At 34.4% G+C, this 13,776-nt stretch overlaps 1 protein-coding gene across 2 annotated transcripts; it reads right to left on the bottom strand.

The window, feature by feature from the left end:
• Window positions 1-3,785: 3,785 nt before the first annotated feature.
• LOC106394327 (probable phospholipid-transporting ATPase 12) lies at window positions 3,786-9,785 on the bottom strand. Of its 2 annotated transcripts, none has more exons than XM_022705985.2 (12): window positions 9,552-9,785; window positions 8,761-9,188; window positions 6,933-8,239; window positions 6,755-6,865; window positions 6,409-6,685; window positions 6,237-6,325; window positions 6,026-6,134; window positions 5,461-5,670; window positions 5,254-5,379; window positions 5,077-5,175; window positions 4,814-5,005; window positions 3,786-4,733 (listed from the first exon to the last, which is right to left on the bottom strand). In XM_022705985.2, the coding sequence occupies exons 2-12, from the start codon at window positions 9,148-9,150 to the stop codon at window positions 4,101-4,103; spliced, it is 3,543 nt and encodes a 1,180-aa protein (XP_022561706.1). In that variant the 5' UTR covers window positions 9,151-9,188; window positions 9,552-9,785; the 3' UTR covers window positions 3,786-4,100. The 2 variants fall into 2 exon arrangements, with proteins under 2 accessions (XP_022561706.1, XP_048619509.1); XM_048763552.1 differs by having other exon boundaries at window positions 8,761-9,202; window positions 9,552-9,773.
• Window positions 9,786-13,776: the final 3,991 nt, after the last annotated feature.

The raw sequence follows: 13,776 nt of genomic DNA, 5'->3' as shown, positions 1-13,776 counted from the left end.
GATATTTGATATCTTTTAAAAAAGGAAACAAAATTGAATTTCCAAATAAGATTATATTTTTAAAATAAAACAACAAAAATACATAAAAATAGTTACAAAAAAAAAATATATATATATATTGTTAAACCGTTAGCAAAATATTAAATCCTATACCCTAAATACTAAACTTAAAACCTTAAATTATAAACCTTAAATCTTAGATAAACCGTAAACCATTGGAAAATTTTAAACCCTAAATCATACATTAAAAACTAAATCTTAATAACACTAAACCCTAAACCCTAATCACTAAACCTTAAACCCTAAACCCTTGGATAAACCATGAACCCTTGGATAAATCATAAACTCTAGAGATAGTAACCCAGTTGCATCTTAGATTCTATCAACAATAGAATCTGCAGAGTAACTTCTAAAAACCAAGCAGCCTCTTCTTGAATCAGAATGCAAAAGCTTCTGATGACTTTTTAAAAAAATTTGTTGTGCAAACCTTTTGGTTTCTAGTTAAATTAGTCATTCATGGCCTTAGTTCAGTCATCGAGCCTTTCAAATCTTAAATATTTCTGCCAAAAACCCTTCTTCAGTCTACGCACAAACAAACGCTCAATCTCTTCATTCTAAAGTCAACTAATAATCTCCTTTGAAACGTGATGTTACCATTTATGTGAGAAATTATAGGCAAAGTGCACATTTATGTTATCTACTAAGTATCTTATGAAGTGAAATGATAAACCAACTACATAAACTATATATATAAAGATATATAAGATTTTAATAGTTGAACATGAAGCGTGAAGTCCAATAACTGATTATTCTAAAAAACCAAGAACAACATTTCAGGCTTTCAGCACTCAACAACATTTCAGGTCATCGTCGTCTAGATCCACTGCTCCGGTTTCGAATTTGTGCCGGAGTTTTGAGAAGTCGATATCGAAACCCTGTAAAAAATCACAAACGAAGAGCAACGAGATAAACAACAACAACAACAAAATCAAAATGGAGAGATCATCGTCTGCCCCCAACCCCGCTCTTTTTCCACTCTTCATTAAACAGTCGAAGATCCTCGGTCAAATCTTCCTCCCAACTGAAAACCCCGGTACTCGCAATCGCTGGACTCATCGCAGATAACGAACCCTAATTTTCTTCTGGATTGATTATATCGATTTCTTTTTACATACTAGTATTTCATTTTAATTATTTATTTACATATTATTTATTTATTTTATCACCAAAAATCTTATTTACAGAAATTTTGATACTGCATGTTTCTTAGAAAATATAAAAAATTAGGTATTTTGCCTGTATTGCAAACATAATTATCTTACTAATATTTATTAATAAATATATTTTTAATATAAAAATTAATAAAATAATTTATTGTCGTACACTTACAAAATCAATAATAATTTAACATAAAATATTTATATATGATGCAATCTTTCACTAAAACACACACACACACACAGATATATATATATATATATTATAAAAATTGTAGAAATTTCTTTATATATAATTTTGGTTGTGTTTGTTCTTTTTAAATTTATTTTTTCATTAATTGTCAAGATCTTTAATTATGTTTATCAAAACATAGCTAATATAACTTATAATTATCCAGACTATTTAATGATTTTTTTAATTCAGAATTTATATTTTTACTCAATAAATATATGTTCAGGAATTTATCTATTAAAAATAACATTATTTAAGATAATAATACAATATACATGAATTTGTTTTTTTTTGTAAAAACGTTTTTTCTTCTTTTTGAATATTTTATTATAATTTATTTATTTTTAATGGTTAATTATGTTAACTAGTTTAACTTTTAACATGAGATCTCGAATGCGAAAAAATTATGAATTTGCTATAAAACAATACCTCATATAAAATAATAAAAGGATTAATTTTTTACCACCAATTTATTTAAATTTGATATAATTTCCCATATATCTGAAGATTAAAAAAATGTCTAAAGGCTCGGGATCCGAAATCCTATATATTGTGTAAAGCGAAATTCTCTCGACGAGATGATCAGTTTATGGATGGTGATTTGGTTTTCACAACCTTGAACAGTTCAAACCAAATATAATAAAGAGATTCACCTTCATGTTGGGAGCATTCTTGGATCATGTGGGTAATCTTTTTTTCTTTTAAGTAACAACTAGATCTCGATCCGCGCGGTCTAAACAGTATATAAACATTTTGTTTCAAGTCTAAATTGATATATATTATAATATATATGTGTCTGTCAATTTTTAAAACATAATAAGTATACGGTATATTTTTTCATTGAATAGATTGTTTCAAACTTTCACATGTATTTGTATCTTCTTCTATATATATATATTTTCGGATTATTATTTCATTATTAAAATCGTAAATATATATATATATATATATATATATATATATATTAGTAAAATATTGTTTTATTGTCATATTCAAAAATATTGTAACATTTCACAAATTTAGAAAGATTTTAAGAAATTAAACTTTTCGCTTCATAGATTTATATTATCGAGTAAATAATTAAACATTTAGTTTTTGTTTAATTTTTAAAATAAATTATGTAGTTAATTTGTTTTTATTGGTTTAAGGAAGCAAAGATTAATCATTGTTAGATAATATGATTTTTGTTATTTAAAAAAAAATATTTATAATTTTAAAAGTTAACATCGACAAATATTTAAATAATTAACATATGAAGATAAAGTATTACAATATTAAATTATATCTATTTGATTTATACTATCTATAAATCTAATGAATCATCTATTGTTTAAATCCAATTATTGATAGCCCAATAAAAATTTCTGGTATGCCCAAAATTTAAATGATAAGAATAAATATTAAATGTGACATGAATTTCTAAGAATAGGTCCATTAGGTCTATTTTTTAAACAATCACACGTGAATCAATGTTGTGACTTCTATTTTAATATATAAGATAATAGTTGGTGCACTGATTTATCACTAACTGTTACTTCAGTTATCAACTAGTAGGAAGTACTACTCGTGCATTGTTTGCTTTCATTTCTACTTGTTTATGGTTAAGAAAAATGTTCGATCAATTCAGACTTCTACTCTTAGATAAATCAAGTATGTAACTTAAAGAACATTTCTTCTCCGTTTCTCATGCCCTTTGATGAAACAGAGATAATGCAACTTTTGGGTTATCCTCACCAAACCAAAGAGTTGTAAACCTCATCATATAACAGAGGACAAACTAAACCATCTGTGCTTGCACTAAAATACTGTCGTCTATACAGATTAGATGGCAAGCGGCTGTTTCTTGCTATTTTGTGATTCCTATAGAGTGATTAAAGGAGATATCAAAAGAGTAGACAGATGTTTCTGTTCCATAAATAACACAACTTACTTTAGTCATGTCATAACTCAACAAGATCTTAGACGAATGGGTGAACAGTATTTTTCTGTTCCAATACGAAATTATCTCGAGACTTCTGCGATCTTACATGAGACTGGACAGAAAGATTAACACAGGCAAACACATGCCAAGAGTCATCAAAAGTAAACTTCCATAAAAAAAGCATAACTACTCTCTACATGAACATGATACAAAATGATTTGTCATAGGATCAGTGGCATCAGCCAATAGTCATCAACATAAGGTGGTGTCTCTATTAATACTCTCTCATCTTCTTTGCTTATGGTATTCATGTTGGTTTATTGAACAAGAATCCAGAAAAGAAGCTTAAGGCGACAGATTTCAAATCTCTAGCTCGAATGTTAAGAAGTGATAGGTGAGTAAGACAAGGCTGTAATATTGTAAAATCTTTCTTTACTCTTTATCTTAACTCATGTACAATCTCCCACTTTTTCCCAATATAATTAGATTTTTCTCGACATTCAAACTCTGTAATATTCTAGTCTTTTTCACCGGTCAAGGCCGCAATAATCAGAATTTGCACCCTTTATGCTGCAGAAACCATTAAAAAAAAACCTGTTCACTACAGTCTTGTAATGATCTACCACTTTCCCCTCGTTCGCAGTTCATTTGGTATTTTATTTACATCCTGCCAAGTAACTAAACCCACCCACCCACCCCCAAAAAAAAAACGAGGGAATCATATGACTTGTCAAGGTCCAGTCTGACGAGATCTCATGACCGATCTCTTTATGGCCTCTATCCTAGCCGTAAAACCAACCAATGCAGGCCTTACTGATGCCTGTCTCACCAACTCTAACTCCCCAGGGTCATTGCACTGATCCTCGTACTTAAGCAGCTTTATAGTCCCATGAGACATTGGGAAAAACTGCATCTGAATAGCAGAGAAGATGAAGTAAGGCATCATCGTGGCCATCACCACAAAGAGAGTGGTGATCCAGTAAGCAGGCGCGGGCGCAAGAGCTTCAAGAAAGACCATATATGCATCTGTAGACACCCTCGGCGGCAGTGATCCGTACACCGTCAGGAAAAGGTACCATACAACCACAGATCCCCAAACGACTAGATGCTGAATCACTGTGAAGTAACTGATTGTCAACACCATCTGCAAACTCACAACCCACACCACACATGTGTACATTGTTCCTCCGAAGATATCTCTCCCTGCGGGTTTCCCTTGGTGGTTGAAGGCTTGAGATTCAAGAGTGGTTTTGCAGAGGAAGAAAATGATTATTGCACTGCAGAAGCCGTGGAACATCCAGCTGAGTATCCGCCGCCAACTAAAGAGGAGGTTTTGCACACCTTCTTGGTACAATACAGGGAACTGTTACAGCAAACAAAGCAAGACTTTGGGTTAAGAAAAAATTAAGCAGCTCATTTGATAAGAATGATTATTTTATATACCTTAAGACAGAACCGTGCAGATACATCCTGGTCGAAGATTCCCAAACAAATGACAGGAAGTGAGGAGAAAAGGACGCTATAGAGAGATAGATACCAGTCATTGTAAGCAGGTGTAGTAGAGAATGAAGTGTATGCCTCATATAAGAAGAGAGTGAACCCAAATGTGATGTTCTTGTAAAAGAAGTAGCAAATCTGCATATGAGAAACACACAAGTATTGAGATAACTGCATCAGCTCAGAGAATAATGAGACCATTCGACTACCATTTTTGAGATTCTCCTGTAACACCAGTGTCCGTGGACGAGTAACAAGCGCTCCAGATATCTAAACTGAGCAATGGCGATGTCGCTGGACATCACAGCCTGAAAAATTAACAAGGATTAAACAAAGTTTCCAACAAAGACTGAAAAATGGTTTGTTCTGAGATTCTTTTAAAGAACCTGCATTCCTTCCACTCCACTGATCCCAACTCCTATATCTGCTTCCTGAAGCATTCCAACATCATTTGCGCCATCTCCAATCGCCAGTGTCGTCTGACCGCTTCCAGTTTTGACTAGTCTTGTCACCTAATGCAATATGAATCTTCCGGAAAATGAAAATTGCTAGGCAGCCACTAAGTATATGAAAAGATAAAGCGAAAATTGTACCAGTGCTTTCTGTTTTGGTGATGAACGACAACAAATCACTGAGGCACAACCAGTGGCCAGCTCAAGAAAAATGTACTTCATATCATCCTCTAATGCATAAGCAAGTGATTTCCCATCAATGATTAGAGCAAATGCCTTAGAGTTTCCACCAGAAGCTTTTAGTTGAACCTTTCCATTAGTTATCTGACGCAGTACATTTTCCTTCAACGCCTGCAAGACAATAGTTATGTGAGACTAATACATGGTAGAATTCTAATTTCACCACAAACTTGATACCATTTTTTCGAATTCACCGGATGACAATTTCAACAAATACCTTAAATTTGTGATGAAAAAGACTAAAATAATCCTCCTAAATTATTTTATAAATGTTTAATAATCATTTATAAAACATTTATAGAGGTTTATAAACCCAATCCCCTTAAATACTAAACACTAACCAATAATCACTAAAGGCTAAACCCAGATGTTATGGTATTTTTGATTGAATATATTTTTGAAAAGTGGTACTTATGGTTATTCAAGCAATTTCTCTTAATACATGTGTTCTAAAAGAAGCAATTACCTCTGCAATGACATCTTTTTCACCGGATTTTTCCAACTGCTGGATTTCAGGGGTCTCCAAGTTGATTATGATCTGCTTCATGTCTCGTCTCAGCAAACTACAAGCGAAGCTGTTAAAGATGTACACACACAGGTGGGATCAGAGAGTGAGTAAGAATGTATGCAGGAAACTCAAGAGTAAATATAATCACAAGGTACCAAGAAATCAATACCCAATATTGATAGCAGTCTCCATCTTGTCTCCTGTCAAAACCCAAATCTTTATTCCTGCTTGAGCAAGCTTATCAATGCAATTAGGAACCTGGAAGAAAGCCAAGAGAGAGAGAGAATGAGACAAGAAAATTTCACCAATCTGTAGTTTTGGTTGTGTAGTAAGCAGCTTACCCCATTTTGGAGTTTATCCTCAACAGCGGTAGCTCCAAGAAGAACCAGATCTTTCTCAATCTTCTCAGTGACTTCATCTATCAATGCTTCTCGATCAGCACTAACCGAGCTCTTAGCCTCACTGATTCTCTCGGTGAACACCTCGTATTCTCTCTCGTCGAGTTCACGGTAGGCAAGAATCAAAGTTCGCAGTCCAGCATCAGCATACTCGTTCACATGGTCTCGGGTTTCCTCTTCATACTCTCTACCGTTTCCAGAAAGTCTTTCAAACATAACACTGCCAGATAAAAACACAAGTTCAAAAATTAAGTTCGAAAAGAGAGTTTCTAAAGTCATGTTCACGTACCTGTCTGCACCTTTACAAAGTAAAAGGAGTTTCCCATCTTCATCCCTCACTATCACTGACATCCTTTTCCTTGCGCTACTGAACTCAAGAACGTTCAGGACTTTATACATCCTGCAAAAGAGAAACCATTCTCGCTAAAGTAGAGAAGCTTTTGATGGCAATAAAGAAGAGAAGATACCTTTCAACTCGTCCCCCAGTCACAACGTCTAGCTCTCTAACGGATACTGTTGTTTGAGTCCGGATAAAAAACTCAAACCCAAGCTCCCTCGCTGCAATAACAAAAGCTGCCTCGTCCGGTGATTCAGCCTCGTAAGAGATCTTTCCCGTATCTTCATTCACCTCAGGTATAACCGTATGACACACCGCCAACAAACGAAAGAACTTCTGAATGACATTAGCATCCGTTTCCTTGACCCAGTTCCCATTCATTATTCTTTCATCTCTGAAGTTGAATCCTTTCACCACCGGTTCTGCAGCAACAGCATACTCAATACCGTTACCCACAGCCATCTCCACCTCTGTAACACCACACCCATACGCTCTCCCAGCGATAGAACATTTGATGAACTCCATTGAGTTACACGTCAGCGTTCCAGTCTTGTCCGAAAGAACTGTCCCCACTTGCCCAAGCTCTTCGTTCAGATTAGAGGTACGTGCTAGCGCCGGCTTGTCAGCTTCCTCGTAATACATATGGATGTCTTTATTGATGAAGATGCTCTGAAGAACTTTAACAATCTCTATAGAGACATACAAGGAGATAGGGATGAAGTAGCTGTTCAGCATCAGGGCAGAAAGAAAGTGACAGACAGCAGCCAGAGGCGCTCGCTGAGGGTCAAAGAAGACGGTGGAGTCATCTGGCTTCAGATACCATCTCGTCATGACGCCGTTCTGGTAATCTTCTCTCGTTGTTATCCCAAACAAAATCGCACCGAGGAAGGCCAATGAAACTACCATAAGGAACATGAGGTATATGATCTTATCCATCTTCCTCTCGATCATGCTTCTCTTTGAAGGAGGCTCCGTTGAGTTCTGGACTACCTTTGTGTCAGGACCCGTGAAGATAACAGCCCCATAGATATACTCTGTGTTCCTGAGTTTTGAGCCTCTTAGAAGAAGCTGTTGCGGCGAGAGAGGGTGCTTTTCTCCCTTGAGCTCCATAGTGCCGACAAAGGAATACAAGTTAGCGTTAGGATCCTCGCATTTGATAAAAGCCTCGAAGTCTCTGAAGTCAACTTCTTCGCGCAGTGACATGGTTACTTCAAGTCCTTGTTTGAGTTTCAGATTTGTTTCCCCGTCGAGGTTCATTGTCTCTACGTAGCAAACAGCGTCCTCGTAGCTAGATGAAAGCAGGACAAGGTCTGCCGGAAAGAAATCGTTTTTCTCCACCTTTAATATATCTCCAACTCTTAGTGTCTTCCACTCCTTAAGATCGAAGTGCCCATTCCCTTGGTGCACTCCAACTTTTCTACCATTCACCTCAATATCCTAAAAAGCACGATAATTTCAATCAGAATTATATCAATCTGCAAATGAAGTAGAGAGTAATACTTAAATCACAGTTCAGAGCAATGTTCTAAAAAGCGGTCTAGGCGGCAAATCGAATATAAACGAAATGAATTTTAAGCTGATATTTTAATCAAAAAATCGGTCTACGCGCCCGCCTTCAGAGCAATGTAACTTAATCCAACCTAAACTAAAGATCAATCTGCGACTGAAGTAGAGAGTAATACTTTAGTTCTGAGCAATGTAACTTATTCCAACCTAAACCACAGATCCGGAACAATATAACAACACATGTTTCATTTAAAAGCTAGCATCCTAGTAAGATCCATGTGTTCTACAAAATCGGTCTAGGTGGAGCTTGGTTTAGGCATCCGCCTAATCAATAATCTCCTATAAAGCGTCTAACCACCGCCTAGCGATTTTTTGAACATTGAGGATCATCAAGTCCTTTTCTAATCTATCAACCACCACTCATTTCAAGTTGAACCAACATGAAAGGGTACCTGCTGTTTCCTACGCCAATCTTCGACACCTTCTTTAACCATAGTAGCAAGGATGACGAAAGTCAAGGGAACAATGGCGCTCACAGCTGTGTAAGGAGCGAGAGGAGTGAAAGACAAGATCCCAACGACAAGGAAGTAGAAGTTGGCGACTCTCCTGAACTGCTCGAAGAGTGATTTAGGGAGGAAACTGGCGGGAGTGTACTTGGTGGTCCTCACGTAGTTGTCGCAGTAATCAGCTGATTCAGGTTGGTTGCAGTAAACCACACGGGAGAAACCAGTTCGTCCGATCTGCGAATGTGCTGGCTTGAAACATGCTTTGGCTGATGATAGTGTGAACAGCTTGCTTAACTGTAACTTCCTCCTTCTACGCTTCCTTTCACCTCCTGCCATGGCTCCCTCTCTCTCTCACTTGCAGAATCTCTAAAACCCTGAAAATTTGAAACTTTTCAGACCAGACACGAGCAAGAAAGACAACATCTTTAGTTTGTGTCTGAAAAGCATTGCACTGAAGAAAGTTGAAAGCTTTTCCTATAAAATGTCGATCGGATTAGCTAAATCTCTAAACCCCTGAAAATTTTGATATATTTCAGACTAAGTCTCAAAGTTGTATATACAGACAGAGACACGAACAAGAAAGACAACATCTTTCAGTTGTGTCTGAATAGCATTGCACTGAAGAAATTTGAAAACTTTTCTTATAAAACGTGGATCAATTAGCTAAACCGACGAGAACATTTCAACACAAAGATGCCCAGAAAACAAATTTTGAGAAAAGAGAAAAGAGAGAGTACCAATTTTTTGGCAGAGGCGTTGAGGAAACAGCAGAGAAGCTCCAATTTTTTTTTATTCCTGATTTCCCGAGAAACTGGATAATTTCTAGGAAAATCTGGTAAAGAAATAACTAATCGAGTGGGTTACGATCAGTATTATGAAATTAAGGAAAGAAATCTGAGGACAGGAAGGTGTGGAATCTGGAAGATTTTGAAAACTGTAATCTTAATTAGGGGACATGGGGTTTAAATGGTATAAACCAAAAGTCTTGGGTCTTTTAATGCATGAGACCAAAAATATGGGAAAATGAGAGTTTCCAACATTAACAGACTTTTCAAATTGTCTCATTGGTTGACATTTGAAACGAAGACTTCGTGTTTTTTTTTAATTCGATTTTCTCTTCATGGCATTTGAGATGAAAGAAACGTTTTAGCAACTTTCCAAAATTTTCCTAAAATAAAATGCAGCTTTGAAGATTTATCAAACTAATGATGTCAAGAACGTTTTACAAACAAACTATATTGAGAGTTTGAAGCACGCACGAATATAAAACAAGGAAAAAAACAAGTTTTTTTCAGGAGAAAGACAAGAATTAAAACATGATATGCCTTCAAAAGTGAAATCAAACACTATCCTATTGTAATGATGATGATATTTTGTTCAGGTGAAACAAAGTATTTGTTTGAGGATAAATACCGATTAGTGTTTTAACCTTCTCATCACAAAACAATCTCAACGAAAAAAGGAGAAGGTTAAACACAAAATTGCATGTCAAAATCTCTACATCCGATGAACTAATCCATCTCTAATTTGCATTTTAAAACTGTTAAAAGGAAATTTGTTGTTTCCATTATATAATTAGTTAGGTTGATTATTAAATGGGAATAGAAGAAAAGTAGTTTTCTTAAAAATGGAGTATGAAATAGTATAGTATTATCTGTCTCTCTTCTTATAATGAGGACATCAATAACGTGTCAAGAGCGTCATCAGCCTTATTTGCTTAAAATGCATTAATCAAAATTGAAAAGAGAAATTGTTTGAAATATCCTAAATTAGCTATCAATTTTTAAAAATATATTTAATCAAAAATACATTAATATTTAGATTTAAAGTTTAGTAAATTATTGTTGAGAATTTATTATTTAAATAGTGAGGTTATTAAACATTCATAAATGATTTAAAAGAGTTGGTTTACTTTCTTCTATCACAAATTTAAGATATTTATAAAAATGATCATCATTTAAAGGTAAACTAGCGTTTGATCCGCGCAACCGCGCGGATTTTTTTTTTACTTTTTATTGATACATATTTATTTTGTGTAAGCAATAATCTATATTTTAAAAAATTGTGCGCGAGTTTTTGTTTTTAATTTTTATAAATAAATATTTATTTTTTGAAAGTGATAATCTATATTGTTAAAATTTATCCATATACAATAATTGTTTAATATGATATTTCTAAAAACAATAATTTATAATTTATATTGAGTATTATACATTGTCTTGTAATTCGTTAATTGTATCATCTGCATTTTTAGAATATGACTCGTATATCCGCACAAATGTATTTTTTTATGGATCGAATTTTTATGATAGATATAATAAAATTATTTTATATACTATTTAAAATCTGGTGTTATATACTTTATACTATTAAACCTATTTATCATATTGAATTTACATTGGCTTATTATTTATAATAGAATTTACATAAAATAATAAAAGGCATGATTTTAGCCACAACATTTTTGGCTTTAATTTTCAGAATATTTTGTTTATTGTGATCGTTTTGAAACCACGAATAGGGAAAGTGAAGATTTTATTCTCTTGTTGCCGAAATCTTTGTTAGTGTTATAATTATTTAAGAAAATTATGTAATAATTAGAAAAGACAAGCATTACTTAATAATAGGTTTATTTAATTTTCAGTGGCATTGTATTGTAAATATTTTACAATTTTAAGGGTAAGTCTAAATCTGTACTTCTTTTTTAATAATATAGATATGAAAGTGATATCAAACTTGTGGTAAAATTAAAATTCACCCGATTCACTCTTTGATTCACTCTTTCTAAGGAGGATTGTGAGTCGTTGATAGATAAAATCAGAACAAAAATGCTCTCCTAGACCAATAAAATTTTATCATATGCAGGGTCTTTGCAGCTTATAAATCAGTTATTTCCAGCATAGCTAACTTCTGGAATCAAGCTTTTATCTTGCCAATGGCTTGTCTGGATACAATTGAGAGCTTTTGTAGTGTTTTTCTGTGGTCAGGAGATCCTCATCAGACCCATAAGACTAAAGTCCGATGGAAAAATTGTGTTATCCAAAGTCAGATGGGGGACTTGGTATTAGCGCATCTCCATTCCCATTACATAATTTACTGCGAAATGAAGTGTGAAATAGAGCAATGAAAAAACATAAAAAAATCATTATTCCATTTATGGAGTAAACACTTTTTTGTTTCTTCACTACTCTATTTCCTACTCCATTTTGCAGTAAATTATGAAGTAGAGTTGAAGACGCTTTTAGGAGACTTTGTGATTATGTCAGAGTCTTTGCACTTAATTTGATATAGCGCATATTTAATATGTCAGACTCTATGTGGGTTTCGTGGATTTAACATTATCTCCTACGTCATACTGGGATGTGCGTGATGAATCTACATGATCATGGATATGGAGAAAACTCCTTAAGATGCGTACTCTGGCATTTCAGTTTATCAGGGTGGAAGTTGGTAATGGTGCAAGAGCTTTCTTGTGGCATGATGATTGGCTGCGTGTTGGCAAACTTATCAAAGTAACAGGTGCAGTTGGCACACATTATCTTGGGATTGTTCGAAGTGCAAGGGTGTGTGATGCTGTTCTATAGTAATAGTGGAGTGTAAGGGGGCAAAGGAGCCGTCATTTCCAAGAGCTTCATGCCAAAATTCAAGCAGAACCTGTCCCTGATCAACGGTTGGGTGATGATAAATTCCTCTGGAGGCATGATACTGAGGTTTATATGGATTACTTTTCTGCTACAAGAACATGGGAACGTTGTAAGAAATCAAAAGTACTGGGGTAGTTGTGTGTGCAGTTCAAATAAGGCATTCCTAGGTTTGCTTTTTTTTGTTTGGCTTTCAATTCAGAACATGCCCTTTACCAGCGATCGAATGAGGTAATGGAAAATTACGCAAGGATGCATCCTGTGTGGTGAAAGGGATTAGACTCGTGATCACATGTCTTTTGTGTGTCCCTATTCATACATTATATGGGACAGAGCTACAGGCAAGCTCATAGGACGGAGAATCAACCCAGATTGGTCAGATATGCTAAGTTTTGTTCGTGAAGGAGCATCTAACTCAAATGGGCCAGATTCTCATTCGCTTACTTTTTCAAGTGGTGGTTGAAAGAAATCTCAGAAGGCATCAACAAGGGCAGAAGGGAACATAACAGATGATCAGTATGGTTAATAAGGTAGTCAAGAACAAGATCTCTTATTTGGGGTACAAGGCTGATCACAGACTTGCGGGACTTCTAAGAAGATGATCTGAGGTTTTTGAGTGACCATAGAGCTCTTTGTACAAATTTCTCTTTTTTCCTATAAATATACGTAACCTCATTTTTTTCTAGAATAGTATTCTTTGTAAATTCCCCTTGATGATGATCAATAAATTCAAAATTTCATCAAAAAAAAAGATTGGACAGAATGTAGTACATGTATTACTTTAGGACCAACCTGCATAGGTTTGATAGCTTTCATAACTGAAAACATAACATACATGACACGAGAACATTTGGAATTAGGGAAGCACATATACGTCCAGAAGGCTGGAACATGGAAGATTTAATTATATAATCCCCTTAATTGCAAATATGTATAAACCAAATGTTGTGGGGCTTCTTATTAGGGTTGGACACAATTAGATATTCGAGCTCCTCAAGATATTTTTGATCTGTTTCATTTAGTCTGGATCACCAATTATATGATTCGATTTGCTTCGATACCATCTGGATATTTGATGCCCGAATATCTGATAAATATGTATTTTTAACCAGATATTTGATTCATTTCGTAAGAGTAAATTTTAAATTTCAAAAAATGATCTAAATGTAGTGAACAGTACAATATTTTATGATAAAAATAATAACATATCATTTTAAAACTTGAAATAACTAAATACTGTATTTAATGAAAAAGAATGTTGTAAAAATTGTACATGTAAGAAGATTATATAACATATGTCGTCAAGGATTGCAAAGAATAA

Source organism: Brassica napus, chromosome C7 (assembly GCF_020379485.1).
Source record: "Brassica napus cultivar Da-Ae chromosome C7, Da-Ae, whole genome shotgun sequence".
Taxonomy (NCBI): Eukaryota; Viridiplantae; Streptophyta; class Magnoliopsida; order Brassicales; family Brassicaceae; genus Brassica; species Brassica napus.
Note: the sequence above shows the minus strand (reverse complement) of the source record. Positions and strands in the feature narration are given on the sequence as shown.